This window comes from Mustela putorius, unplaced genomic scaffold, assembly GCF_011764305.1.
Source record: "Mustela putorius furo isolate JIRA1106 unplaced genomic scaffold, ASM1176430v1.1 tig00003853_pilon_pilon_pilon, whole genome shotgun sequence".
NCBI lineage: Eukaryota > Metazoa > Chordata > Mammalia > Carnivora > Mustelidae > Mustela > Mustela putorius.
The window spans coordinates 31,161,772-31,176,350 of NW_025422005.1; the positions used below are offsets into that span (position 1 = coordinate 31,161,772).

General features: G+C 50.6%; 1 protein-coding gene across 9 annotated transcripts in view; it reads left to right on the top strand.

Moving 5' to 3' along the window:
* NFYC (nuclear transcription factor Y subunit gamma) overlaps positions 1 to 5,479 on the top strand; it is a 68,489-nt gene extending 63,010 nt beyond the window's left edge. For 6 of the 9 annotated variants that reach the window (XM_013045275.2, XM_013045303.2, XM_013045279.2 and 3 more), the window contains 3 exons: positions 614 to 721; positions 3,202 to 3,261; positions 4,258 to 5,479. In XM_013045275.2, the coding sequence (XP_012900729.1) occupies positions 614 to 721; positions 3,202 to 3,261; positions 4,258 to 4,695 (606 nt within the window). In that variant the 3' untranslated portion in view covers positions 4,696 to 5,479. The remainder of the gene's footprint in view (positions 1 to 613; positions 722 to 3,201; positions 3,262 to 4,257) is intronic. The other 3 variants (XM_013045315.2, XM_045064295.1, XM_045064297.1) reach the window with 3 other exon arrangements.
* The last annotated feature ends 9,100 nt before the right edge of the window (positions 5,480 to 14,579 follow it).

Below are 14,579 nucleotides of genomic sequence, written 5' to 3' on the forward strand. Positions count from 1 at the left end.
CCCCTTGGGAGGAGTTTGGCCAGAAGCTAGTGCTGAACACCAAGGATCCCAAAAGATCCACAGACCCCCATTGGTCCTGGCTGTTAGGTACTGAGATAGTGAAGCAGGCCAGTTTTTTCTTCAGACGTGTGCGGCATGGGGTTGGGCAGGACTAGGGCTAGGGTGCAGAGTGGCAGCCATCTGTTTTGGGCTCTTGGCAGATGCCGGATCTCTTCTCAGTACCGCGTCAGCCATCCCAGGATGTGGGGTGGTGGAGTTTGGAGACAGAGGGCAGAGTAGCCCAGACTTCAGGTACAAAGCATTCTGATCATGTCTGACAGTCTTTGGGATAAAATCCTAAGGTAAACTGAGCCCAGTGAATGTTGAGGGTGTGGCCATGCTGTTTCCCACGTATGTGACCAGGTCCTCTGGGCATTTTCTCCAAAGTCCATTTAGGGAACGTACCCTCTTTTGTGTTTTGTGACTTGCCGGGTGGGGATGTTACAGTTTTCAAAGTAGGTTTCTTTGGAAGGGTCAAAAGGGTATGGAGGACAGTCATCACCTCTGGTCATGGGAAGCCTGCCTGTTGAGGTCGCACTCAGTCTCCTGTATCTGCTTGTCTGCCCTGCTCTAGGTGCAGCTGAATGCCGGTCAGCTGCAGTACATTCGCTTAGCCCAGCCTGTATCAGGCACCCAGGTCGTGCAGGGACAGATCCAGACACTTGCCACCAACGCTCAACAGGTACGTGCCCCAGCGATGCAGGCCCTGGGTTGGATAGGCAGCTGGCCGGAGCTGGCCTCTGGCTGCAAAGGGGGGCTCAGCAATAGCTCTCGCCACCTCACCCTTTGGCAAGAGCCACCCCCACACCCTGCTCATCTCTTCACCCAAAGGACAGATGGGGTTTATTGGAGGATTAGATTCAAAGTGTGTCTCTTGCTGTCTTACTCTCGTGGGAGAAAGGAATGTGAAGGAGGGGAGATCTCAAGGACTTGAAGAAAGCCTGATGTGTGTGTGCATGTCTGACTAGAGGAGGTGCTCTGACAGGGGGCCTCATCGCCAGACTGAGTTTCCATCTTTAAAACCAGATAGCTGTTGTGTCCTGGCACTCCCGTGTCCTTTGGAAGGCTTGCGTGGCTTTTACTTCCTCGTGCACACCTAGCCAGAGACTGCCCCCTTCATCTCCTCCTATGCCCTAAAATATGGAAGACTGTGAGGCACAGGTGTTGAGGGGGCAGCCCCCCTGGGCTTGGGGTTTGGGGCTTGGGGATTGGGGTCGTGGGCATCATTTGCAGGGGATGGGCAGTGCTGGTCAAGGGGAGGCGTTGTTAATGGATTCTTCTGCCTCAGACCCAAAAAAAGCAGCGATCGTTTAAGAGCTGGACGCGTCGGCCCAGTTGCATTTCTGGTGATGTATCTATTGACAGTGGTGACGGAGCTGAGTTTGTAGAGCAGCTCTCCAAAGATCTCATTTGGGAAAATAGGAATGAGCCAAAAGCAAGGCTTCAGAGTTCCATACAGTCTCTGGGATCATTAAAGGGCCCGTTCCAGACCCATTTCTTGGCTTACATAAGGACTTGGGCTTTTCCCTAAATGCCTTGGGGCTCACTGGCATGGAGTCACAGCTCCAGACTGGTCATACCCTCAGGTACCCTTCTTTTTTATAAAAAACAAAAGTGAAAAACAAAACCTTGTTAAGATTCTAACCTGGTTTAAAAGGTTCAAAACCTTTTTTCATGGCATGGGTTTGGGGGGAAAAGGAAGAGTTTTTGGTTCCTCTGAGGTCAGTCTGGGGACCAGAAACTAAAGCCAGAAAGTGGGAAGAGTCAGGTTTTCGGACAGTAGTTGGGGAGAAGCCAGGAGGGGGCACCTGAGAGCTTTTGGGAGTCTGCGTTACAACAGATCTTAACTTGTGGTAGCCTAGCACATAGTAGGTGTTTGGTGTGTGTTTGTTGAATGAATAATATGCATATGGAATTTAAAGGTAAATGAAACTTTCTTTTTAGCTCATGCGGAGGGCAGTCCTGCCAGCCACAGGGCACAGCTGATCTTCTCATCTATGAAGAGTATTTTCCATTTGTCCCAGGGTCATTCATTTATTCTGCAGACATTTCTTTAAATGCTTACTTTGCACTGGGGGCTGTAAAGACAAAACATAGAGCTTCTGCCCTCCAGCCGCTTCCAGGTGGGTGGGAGGGGAAGGACCCAAAACAGGGTGCAAAGTAAGAAACCCTCTGAAGCCCTTTCACACCAGTCCCCTTCTTACTCCTGACAGCCTCCTGGGTAAGCCTGATGGGTTGTTTCTGGCTGTCGTGAGGACACTTGAGAGGACAGTCCTTACGTGGCAGGTTGGCTGTGATGGTTCCAGGAGATGGCACACACAGGACTACAGTCAGATGTTCCGTAGATACACATACGCACACGAGCACGCTTCCGTCTTCTTCCTGGTCTGCCAGGCTGTGTCGAGCAGCTGGCAGGCACAGTGTGGTGCAATTCCACGTGGCAGCACAGTTCTTTTCACATGTCCTTAAAATCCCCATGTGAGATTGTAGGTACATGTGGTCGATGTTTTCCCTGCCCCGCCCACCTCCACCCCCACCCCCACCCCCTGCTTGGCCCAAAGGGCTGCACGTGGCCTGTCTCGGAAAAAGTACTTCATAGGTGTGCCGCAAGGACTTCCAGGGCCAAGGCCGCCTCCTCGCCAGGGTGTTTCGTATTCCAGTCAGATAATCTAGGTGATACGGGTTTGGTGTGGAGCCCACCTTCCAAGAACGAAAGGGACCACTCACCACTCTGCCCCACGTTTTGCTGTCTGCGTTCACTGGCTAAAAGACTCTCAGGTTTTCTGCCTAAGCCCTAAATGGGAGGCCTTGCTACGATAGCTCCTAGGAGCTTGCAGTAAGGGGCATGTGGGGGGCAGGTGGGGGGCAGGTGGATGGCAAGGGAGGTGGTTGTGGAGGTTCTATATATTTCCTGCTCCAGGGTCCTCTGTGGTCTTCTCTGCCGTGCCAGCGCTGAGTAGCCATCCGTGACGGGGGATAGGGGAAGGACCCTTGCTTTCCTGCTACTCTCTGAGCACCTGTTCTGTGCCAGGCCTCATTTTGGGCACTTTACATGCATTGTCTTGTGTGGTCCTCACCACCCTCTCCTGGCTGTGGGCTGCGGGAGGGCTGTACCGGGCCCTGCAGCTGACCTGCCTGCTGTGCCGTCTTGATTTCCTGCAGATCACGCAGACAGAGGTGCAGCAAGGACAGCAGCAGTTCAGCCAGTTCACGGATGGACAGGTAGGACACCCAGTCTGGGCAGGGGCCGAGGGTGAGGGGTTGTCAGGGGTAGCAGGTGAGATCTGTGGGTTTGGATGGTTAGGGCCAGTGTCCCATTTTCTGTTAACGAATGGGCAGTCTTTAATTCGGAGTGCCAGTCCTTTAGATGTAGACTTATGGGAGCTGAAAATTATTTTAGACATTATATAGCCCCAGTCCCCATTTTACGGATGAGTAAACTGAGTCCTAGAGATGAGAAGTGTCTTGTCTATGCTCACTCATCTCTTCATTGCGGAGCTGGGACTGGAATGCAGGTCTTCTGTTTCCCTTTCTAGGACTTGTTTTTTTGTAGGCTAGGCTACTTTTTAATAGCTGGATTAGTTGAAATGCAGAGAACATGTGACCTCTCGAGCTCTCTTGGTTCCTGGAATTCAGTCATTCAAAACTCCTATGAGAAGGGAATCATTCCCTTTCCCTCCTATGAGAAGGGAAACTTTCCCTTTTCCTCTGCCTTCTCCCTTCTACTTATGGTCCCTGAGACCCTGGAGTCCGTGGAAGGATGACACACCCAAGCCCATGTTCTCTGCTGACCAGAAGGGAGAGGAGCTGACGTCAGGACCCACCTTTGGGCTCTGCCCGCACCATGTGCCAGGCTCACATGCCGGGGCTCCTGTGATGGTGGGGAGGGGAGAGGTCTTTGCCTCTGGGTTTTTGGGGTGGACACCTGAGAAAGTCAAGTGTCCATTTGGCTCTGCCCTTCCATAGTGGCTATGTGAGCTGCTTCTCAATGCCTCATGGGTCTTGGCTTAGCATGTGTTTAAACCCAGACCCCCTCCTCAGCAGGGCCCGTGCAGGAAATGCAGGTTCAGTGTAGCCTCAGTCTGAGCCAGATACTCTGAGGAAAGGAGGAGGGGGGGTAATCTTACTACCCCTGCTAGTGAGGATTACCGAGAGTTGGGGAAATGCGGACTTCCAAGCAGCTGGTAGAGTGGTTCAAATTGCTTGTGTTTGTCACAGAGGAACAGCGTGCAGCAAGCCCAAGGCTCTGAGCTAACGGGAGAGGCAGAGCCCAGAGAAGTGAAAGCCACAGGAAATGCAACTCCCTGCACCTCTTCCCCGCCCACCACACACACCCCCTCACACGGGGCCGGAGCCTCCTGTGTCTGCTGCTCCCAGCCCCAGCCCCAGCAGAGCTCCACATCCCCTCCTCCCTCTGAGGCCTTACAGTGGGTGGTGGTTGAGGTATCTGGGGCCCCCGACCATCTTGAGGCCCATAGGGAGCTGCATGCCCCTCTCCCAGGGGTGACCTCACTCTCTCCTCTCCACCCCTCGCAGCAGCTCTACCAGATCCAGCAAGTCACCATGCCTGCCGGCCAGGACCTCGCCCAACCCATGTTCATCCAGTCAGCCAACCAGCCCTCCGACGGGCAGGCTCCCCAGGTGACCGGCGACTGAGGGCCTGAGCTGGCAAGGCCAAGGACACCCAACACACTTTTTGCCATACAGCCCCGGGCGATGGGCACAGCCTCCCTCCCCAGAGGACACGGCCGACCTCCGCGCCTCCTGCAGGCTAGGACACTGGTGCACTACGCCCCACGCCTGGGGGCCGAGATTCTTCAACAGAAAGATGCAATATTTTTTATTTCCTTTTTTTCCATTTTTTTCTCCAAGGAATCAATATTTCAATATGTTGAGCTGTGTGTCCAATGCTATGAAATGAAAATATTAAATAACATATTTATGGCATTTTCTTGAAGAGTGTGGTTGAAGAAATACTTCTTTTGTTTTCTCTCTCTCTTTTTTTATTCTTACTGCTACTTCTTTTGAGGAGCAAATCTCCTCAGGGGGTACGTTATCTCCTGACTCTTGGAACAGCTGCTGTCCCCAGGATTTGCCATCTCGTTCTGCCCTCAGATTGAGTTAGGTGCCTGCGTAGCTTCCTTTTCACTAGTGGTCCTCTTGACCCTGCGCTTGTCCCAGAGCTCTGTGTGTCTGCACCCAGAGGCCATGGAAACATTCCTTGCTTTTAAGAGATGAACTCATTCGCCATGGAGAATGGATGGTTTCATTTCTGAACGCTTCTCTCCCAGGGACCGAAGGAGACTAGAACTTCGTGCATTTGCCCACCCCCTCCCCGACCCCCATTTTTTATTTTTAAAATACGTTAAAAATTGGGCTAGTCTCCTTTGCTGCATGGACTTCAAACTGCATGAAATGCAATAAATCTCATTTTAGATAATTTAGAGTGTGGGTATCTGTGTCTGGGGGCACTTTGCTTGAGGCGGCTTGGAAATTGGAAAGGTTTGTTTGCCTTCAGGTTGGGTATCTGTAAAAGAGGAGGACCTTTGTGAGGAGGGGACTTTCAAAGCTAAGGGAACTTATGCTACATATCTGATTCAAATGGAGGTCTTCAACTGACTTTGAAGATGAACTACATCGGAACCTGCCGCTCAGAGGTGCCTGCCTGCCTTACTGAGACTAGCACAGGTGGGCCGGATTCCGCTGCATCCTGCTGGTTTGAGGGTCAAGAGAGCATCCCTCATGGAAGAAACTGTCTCTGTCCTTCAGACAAGTCCTGCCACTTCTGCCGCAGCACAGGCTGGCATCCTGAGCTGCCTGCTGTGGCCACGCCCACTCCCAGGGGCATGGTCTTGACCAAGGTGGGTGGCCCAAGCTCCTAGTCAGCTCGCAGCAGGCCAGAAGGCTTCTACAGCTAGGGCCTACTTCCTAGTCATTGAAGCAGGAAGAACGGAGCATTCTGCTGCTTCAGTGGCTTTCATGGGCCATGGAAGCCAGCAGTGAGCCACCTTCCTAACCTTCACCATGCCATCCTTAAAACTGGAATGAGGCCTGTTGTCATGGGAAGAGCAGGGAACTGAGTACCATTTAAAGAAGGTATTAGCGGCACCTGGGTGGCTCAGTGGATTAAACTGCTGCCCTGGGTCATGATCTCAGGGTCCTGGGATTGAGCCCTGCATTGGGCTCTCTGCTCAGCAGGGAGCCTGCTTCCCCCTGACTCTCTGCTACTTGTGATCTCTCTGTCAAATAAATAAAATCTTAAAAAAAAAAAAAAGGTATTAATTTCTTCTCTGACGGTTAATATGCCATAAAACCTTGGACAGCTCCCTTCTCTTTGCTATTTTAAAGGGTCTTTGATAGGAAGGGGCTTTGATACTAGGCCACTGCAAGTCTGACCCTGTTACCCTGGTAATCCTCCCACTAAAGGCTCCCCGCTGTCAGCCATGGTAAGTACTTAGATGTCTGTCATCTATTCATTTTCAGTCCTTTACCTGAGCACACCTTACTTCATTCCACAAGAAAAATTAAGATGGCTTGCATTGAAAATGTACACAATGAAACAATAAAATAGGACAAATTAGAATTAAGAAAAATATAATTGAGTAGGAAATTAGGATCATAAAAAGCAAATAACACAAATACCCTGGCCATAAAGACCTACACAGTTGTTAGAATTCAGTTTCACATTTGACCCTTGGGCTTCCTGACCACCAAAGCAAAGGGAGAGATGACACCAGGTAAGAGATTCATACTATAAAGGGAAGAAAAATAATATTCTGCAAAAGCAAAGATTTGGAGGTTTAGGATACGTGGTTTTACTCTGGTGACAGCTTGGGAGGTGAAGCAGGTGATACTATATCACAAGAAGTTAGTAGGCCTGTTCTTCTTGAATCCCTAGTGCCTGCACCTCCCCCTGAATTGAGTTCTCTTTTTCGCTCGGGGCTTTTCTCTGAAGGGGGTTATCTGGCCTTTCCCACTGTTCTGTACCAAGTCTCAGTGAGACATGCATATACTCCCGAAAGCCCAGCCCCCCAGGGAGAGATGCAAGCTGGGGAGGACCCTGGCCTCAGGAGAGGCAGCAACTCCACTTTTTGACTTCCTGGCTGAGCCCCCATGTTGAGGCCACGGCACTGCCCCACCTCGCTACTTTTCAATTCATTCCTAAAAGCCCAAGTAGTTGGTTTTTCACACCAGTCAGTGGGCCCCCGTTTCCCACAGATGTCCATTCTTATTTTGGCGATGTTTTGATCAGTTGTGATTGGAAAGCGACTATCTTACTGAGCACGTTCCCTTTAAATTTCCCCGCCAGCAGGGCCCAACTGGGTGTAAACAAACACTTTAGTGCAGCCCTAGAGAGCCCCTATCTAATCCCCAGCACGATCCCCTTACATCCGGAGCATGCTTTCAACATTTTTCCTAGCACTTGCAGCATCTGTCCTCCTGATGATCTTCAGGTGACCCTGCAAGGGAGACAGGAAGAGGGATCATGATCCTGCGTTACAGAGGGAGACATGCAAGGCCCAGCATAGTGCAGCGACTTGCCCAAGGTTACACCATGGATTGGGATGGAGCTGAAGCCAAAATACTGGCCTCCCGACCTCCTGTGCATACAGTGTTTTTCTGGCTGGTGGTGGTGGTGGTGGTCCAGGTGGTGGCTGTAAGAATAAGGCTTTACTAATTGTGAACTGTCTCCTGTTACTCTACCTCCCCCCAACCACTGGCCCAGTCTTGAGTATATGTGGAATAAATAAAGCAGTTAGATCTGGTGTGTGGACAGAAGGTGGCAGGGACAACTCTCGGAGGCTGATGCCGGAGACTGGAAGCCCCTGGGATTAGGAACAGACCACCTGGGCAGCCTCCTTGCTACTCAGTTCTGCTGAGGCCACAAGGGGGCGGCACGCAGCCCTTCCCCAAATATCAGGGAGGTGCCCTGTCCAAACCTTATGCCAACTTGAGACAATTCTGGTAACTACGTGGGGTATCTCAATGGGTCCTAGGCTCTGAAGCCCCTCACCCATAAAACCCTTAACTTTAAAAAAAAAAATTATTTGTTTGACAGATATCACAAGTAGGCAGAGAGGCAGGCCGGGTGCTGGGGGGAAGCAGGCTCCCTGCTGAGCAGAGAGCCTGATGGGGGGCTCAATCCCAGGACGCCGGGATCATGACCTGAGCCAAAGGCAGAGGCTTTAACCCCCTGAGCCACCCAGGTGCCCCCAAACCCTTAACTTTTGAAGGCAGGGTCATTCCTGGGGCAACTGAGGGCTGGAAGCACTATCCAAGTATTACTCAGGGTAGTTTCTCAGGTTTGATTTTTTTTTTTTTTAAGTGATCTTTACACCTAACATGGGGCTCGAACTCGTGACCCGAGATCAAAAGTCACAAGCTCCACCGACTGAGGCAGGCAGGCACCCAGGTTCTCAGATTTTATAAGGGCTTTCTGGCGGTCCAAATTCATTCAAGGCCCTTCTTATCTCCCCAGCTTTGTGTCTTTCCATTCTCCTCTCTCCTGCACTCTTTGCACATTCAGTTACTAGTCCCTGGGTGCACCTCCCCTTTCAGAATATACTGGCCCCATTGCCTGGAATGTCATTTTATTTCTTTTCCACTTACTGATCTATACATCCATCAAGACCCAATTTAAATGGCCCTTGCTGAGAAACTTCTAAGTGCTGGGGCAGAGTCTGCAAAGACCTCTTCCATGCTCCCACGGCAATATCTACGGCCTCTGTTGTTCATGCTTATAACCACAGTCATTCAGCAAATATTTCCTTGGCACTTCCTATGTGTCAGAAATTGTTTTTAAACGTTGTAAAGATGGCTGAAAATTAGCCCAGATGAGGTTTGGACTATCGTGAAACTTATATGGGGTTGGGAGGGGGGCGGTGTATACGGGAATGTGAGAGAGACAGTAAACACAAGACAAGTTTGGCTCTGAAGAAACCCCCTATCACTTTGTTAGAATTTTCTGGGTTTGGTTATCTTCCTCACAGATGGTCCTCCTCCAGTCCAGAGTCCTCTGTGCTCCTCCAGAGCTCAGCCAGGTACCAGGAGGATGGCAGTGACTGATGAAGAGTGAATGAACATGTACCCTTCCCTGAAGACAGGGCCTCCAAACCTGTGCGCATTCCTAGAACTACTCCTTTGCCTTGGCTATTTTTTACTTGGTAACATTTTAAAAAAATTGAGCACTGACAATATGCTGGGCAGGGTTATCAGAGATTAGCCTTTCAAGAAATTTCTGTGTAGCAGGGCGGCCTGGGTGGCACAGTTGGTTAAGCATCTGGCTCTTGGTTTTGGCTCAGGTCATGATCTAGGGGTTGTGAGATGGAGCCCCACATTGGGCTCCACGCTCAGCACAGAGTCCGCTGGAGAGTCTCTCTTTCTCCCTCTGCCCCTCCCACTCATGCTGTCTCTCTCTCTCTAAAGTAAGTCTTTAAAAAAATTTTCTGTGTAAGAAAGTATGTTTAAGCTTGATACGTGATAGATGATCTCTTTTCATCTTTACATCCTCATAAGGTAAGTATTCTTATTTTCTAAGTGAGAAACTGAGTCTCAAAGAGGTTAAGAAATTACCCAAGGGCCCCACCTGGTTGAGTAGAGCCAGGAGCTTCAAGAAGCTTCCTGTCCCAGCCAGCTTAGCCCCACTGGTCACTTCCCCTGGGCTCATGATTCTTTTCCTAGAGAGAATGAAACCCCCTACATGCCCCTACCAAGGTAGGGACTAGCTTTCATCCCACTGCTCCAACCATCCACACAGGCCTCCGCAAGGTGGCATCTGACCTCCCAGAGGAGGAGACCCTAGAGTGGAGATCAAGTGCTTGGTGGCATGAGCAACTTGGGTGTGGCCTCCCCAAGGCCCCTGAGCTGGGCTGGCAGTGTTACTCCCTGGCCTGGGTGCTGGGCCCCTCTCATGGCCCAGAAAGAGGGGATGTGGGGACAGCAAGGCTGGCACTCAGAATGGGAGAGCCTAAACTGGGTCCCAGCTAGCCAGGTTGGGATGGGCTCCTCTGGCTGGCTTGTGCTGAGGAGCCATCTCAAATAGCCTGGTCCCTCTCTACAGCCTGGAGCCCCATCACCTCTCCAGCTCCCCAAACCTCCCCCAAGCCCCTGTGCCTCTCTCTTTCAAGTGAAGTTCTGAGACAGAAGCTTTCTAAGATCTTGTATATGTCAAAATGTCTTTATTTTGCCCTTTAAATGACAGTTTGGCAATGTATGGAATTCTAGGTTCAGAATTATTTGCCCTCAGCACTCGGAAGATTCTATTCCATTGTCTTTTGGCATCTGTTGTTGCTGATGAGATGCTTACTGTCAATTCAATTATTGGACCTTTGTAGATAAGTTATCTTTTTCTCTCTGGTGGCTTTTAGAATTTCCTTTTTATTCTTGATATTCTACACTTTGGCTAAAAGGTGTCTAGATGTAGTTTTGTTTTTGAAGATATCTTACTTGGCAGTCTGGGCCTTTTCAATCTAGAAATTCACATCCTATTTCTGGAAAGATCTTAGTCACTCTTTCCAGTATCTTTTTCTGGAATTAATATATGCTGGGGTTTCCTATTCAATCTTCGATGTCTCTTTTCTTTCATATGTTTAATCTCTTTATTGTTCTGTGCTTTATTCTGGAGGATTTCCTTAGTTCTAGTTTCTAATTCACTAATTCTCTCTTCAGCTGCATTTACTCCACTAACCCATCTATTGATTTCTTTTTTTTTTTAAATAAGATTTTATTTATTTATTTGACAGAGAGAGAGAGCCAGAGAACACAAGCCAGGGGAATGGCAGAGGAAGAAGGAGAAACAGACTCTCCACTAAGGAGGGGAACCTGAATTGGGGCTTGATCCCAGGACTTTGGAATCATGACGTGAGCCAAAGGCAGACACTTAACTGACTGAGCTGCCCAGGTGCCCCTGTTGATTTCTTTTTTAATGTCAGTGACTTGTTTTCATTTCTTGAATTTCTAGATAGTTCTGTTCAAAGCTAGCTGCTACCTCGTTTGAAACATTTGTTCTTGTTTTATAGATGCTATTCCTTCCTTAATCTTTTTGAAGATTTTAACCATATTAAACTTCCTTTCAGATTGCTCTATTATCTATAGATCTTTAGGTATGAATTCTCTCATGAGAGAGGGGCCTTTCAAGATATTGTACTTACTTTTTCTTATATGTTGTGAAGTTTATCCTTGAGATAGTTATTTTGAGCACACTTTGCTACCTTGTGTCTAGAGGTCACCCTAAGGGATGATTTCTCAGTTGAATCTACGCAAGCCATGTGGATGTTCACCAGCTGCAATCTAGTTCTTATATTAGCATCTTGGCTTGGGATATTTCTACCCAAAGCCAAGACCAGGAGGCTAGCAGGCAGACATACTTTAGCACCTTCCCAGACCCAGTGTTAGGCAGGGAGCCTGCTGTAGCCCCTGCCACTGGTGGGGTTTGCAACTATACCTCCCATCCTGCAAACGCCTCGTCAAGAGTTATAGCTTCCACTCCTACTCACCACGAGAATTCCCTCTCATTTCTGGCCCTTACAGATTTCTCATTCTCGCTTTTGAGTTTGGATATGTATTTTTTGAAGTCATCCAATATTTCGGGGAAGTTATCTAATTCGAAGTTATTTAATAGTTCAGGGAAGGGGGACTTTAATATATGTTCACTTAAGTTCGACCTGGAAGTCCCACTCTCTGGGCCTCCCATCCCAGTCATTGAACCCCCTAGTTTCCCTTGTGAGCCCCCATTCTCCTCCCTGGACCCCTGTCTCCTTTAGCAAGGCTAACCCCTTTTCTGAACCCCCTTCTCTGCCCCTCTACCTGCAGTCCCTCCCGCTAACATCATCCCCTTCTCTGAGCCCTTGTCCAAGCTTCCCCACCAACAAAGCACGGATCGGGGAGGCTTCCTTCCACTGCACTCTCAGCAACTCGGAAGAATATCCTTCCTCCTCATTTTCCAACCAACTCAGCTGTCCCAGCTGCCCTCACTGAGAACGTAGAGCCTATCAGCACACCCACAGTAGTAGTGACGCCTTCTGCATGGTCTTCCAGGAGTTGGGGGTCAAGGAGGAAGAATCCCGAGGATTCAGAGGAGGAGCTGCAAGAGAAGGGATGGTTTTGACTTTCAATTCCACACCCCTTTCTCCCTCAGTGTCTCCTCTTTGTGGGCCCCCCTCCAGCCCTGAGGATCAATGGGGGTTCACTTTCGCTGAGCTCAGCGACACTGCTCCCTCCCCACCTCCTGTGGCTTTGAGCTCACTGGCCCAGAAGGCCTGTGTTGTTTGGGCTGGGGACAGCTCAGTGGCACCTCGAGATCTGGGGGGAGAGAAACTCCTCTGGCCCCTCCAGGACTTCCCACCTGCCAGGTTGGCCTAGGTCCCTTGTCCTCTCTGGCCTTACTGGGGAACGGAAGCAGACCTGATCCTTCTCTTATACCTCCTCCTCCTACTCACAGTGGAGTGGAGTTCTAGAGGCAAATAACGCATGTGATGCCACCACCCCGGGGAAACCCCTCCTCCTAGGAAGCCTTTCCAGACTGAAAAGAGCTGCTCGGTCTAGGGACTGCCCACGGCATCTCTTCTGTCCACCCGCCCCGCCCACATACCTGAAGAGCAGTAAGATGAATGGTTCATGTGTGTACCCCTCCCAGCATGATCAAGAATTTTTCCTGCACTCAGTCTTCCCGAGACTTGAGGAAGGTGGGGCAGGGGTGGAACGACTTGCCCAAGGTCACCAGCTAGTCCAGAGGAAGAGCCAGGGAGCCTAGCCATGACTTGTAGTTCAGTGCTCTTTCTGGCCCTGGCACTGCTAGCCTCCCCGGGTGCTGAAGCCTCCAACTCCACCCGTCCTGAGCCCTCTTCTACAGAGCCCCAGCCTCTGCTGCATGCCCAGGCTAAGACTGTTGGCCAGTCTGATGGCCAAGTCTCGGCCAGGCTGTTTCCTATCAGGCCAAACTGGACCTTCTGGCTTAGCATTCATGGCCCCTGCTGTCCCCCTTGCCAAGCTTACCCTTCTTCTCCCTTGCTCTATAACTTTCTCTCCAACCCCACATCCCACCTATACACACACAGACATACACACTACAGCACAGGGGTAGAGAGCTAGATCAGGCGAGTCTCTTCGCTGACCCTCAGTCTCCTTATCTGTAAATTGGGGGTGTAAGCAGCAGTCCATCACAGGGTTGTTGGGGTGCTGAAATAAGACAATGCAGGTAAAGGTAAGCCTGCCCAAGGTTTAGCATTTAGCCCCAACTTCAGCCTGGGTGCTGCAGGCATAACTAACTGCACTTCTCTGCACCTCCCCGAGTCCTTCACACCCCTGTACCCTTCTTGGGACGTTGCCAGTGGAGACTTTTCCCTCATCTGACCTCTCACACCCTGGGAGCTGTAAGAAACCCGGGGGAGGGGGGGTCTGGGATGTGGAGAGGGAAGAGTAGGAGATCTGGTGGGTGGAAACTTGACCCCCTCCACAACCCATCAACCCCAATTCAAGCAGAACATCTCTGTTTTAATGCTTTGTACATGTTGGGATGCTACTTCATGATTCCATTGCTAATAAAGTCTGAAAATCACTGACTTAAAACCCCTTTCTCACTTCAAGAAAGGAAACTGCAACTTTGGTTGACCTGAGATCACACTGCTGGCTGTTATAGTCAATGACAGGCTTAAGCCAGGTCCCAGCCACTTCTAGACCTAACACTTATAGACCTGGGGGTCTCCACTGCTGGCAGGAGAGAGTCCTAGAGAACAGTTCTAGAGAACATCTCCAGTTCCCCTCAGCCCCTGGCACTGATCCCAGGACCCCAGGGCACAGTAGGTAGGTGCCAGCCAACTGGGAAGACAGGTCACAGATGGTTCTGGGGTTACCCACAGGCTGTGTATCCTTCAGAGATTCCTTCTACCTCTCTGAGCCTCAGCTCTCACACATGGAAATGGTTGCTCTCTGTCCCAGATGGGGCAGGATCTGACACCCAGTTGGTGCCCCGCAAATGGGAGCTCTCCATCCCCACCCTTCATCTCAATCAATACTTGCTCCATTGATGGATGACGGTGACAGTGATGAATTACAGGAGATCCTGGAGCCTCGCCCCTTTCTTCTTGCACAGAGAGGGGAAACTGAAGCCCAGAGTGGGGAAGGGACCCGCCCAGGGACACAGTGAGTCTGGGCATGGTGGCCATTCTGGCCGTGTCACCAGGGCGAGATTCAGAGGCTGAGGGGGGGTGGGGGTGAGAATGAAGCTGCTGAGGGTAGGGCGCAGGGAACAGGTGGGAGAGGGGGAGTGAGAGAGGAGGGTGGGAAACCACCACCACCCCTGACACTCCTGAAGCAGGGAGGCAGACAGAGAGAGCCTGAGACAGCTGTTTGCTCAGAAAAGTGTCTTAGTCACTAAAGGCTGCAGTGGGGAAAGTCCATCCTCCCAGTCATGTCCTGGGAATCCGGACTGGGGGGGCAGCAAGGCCGCCGGGTGACCCTCAGAGGGGCCACTTGTCCTCTCTGAACCAGACTTTCTTCTCGGCTTCCTCCAGTCCCTCTGTGGGTACATGAACACACACATC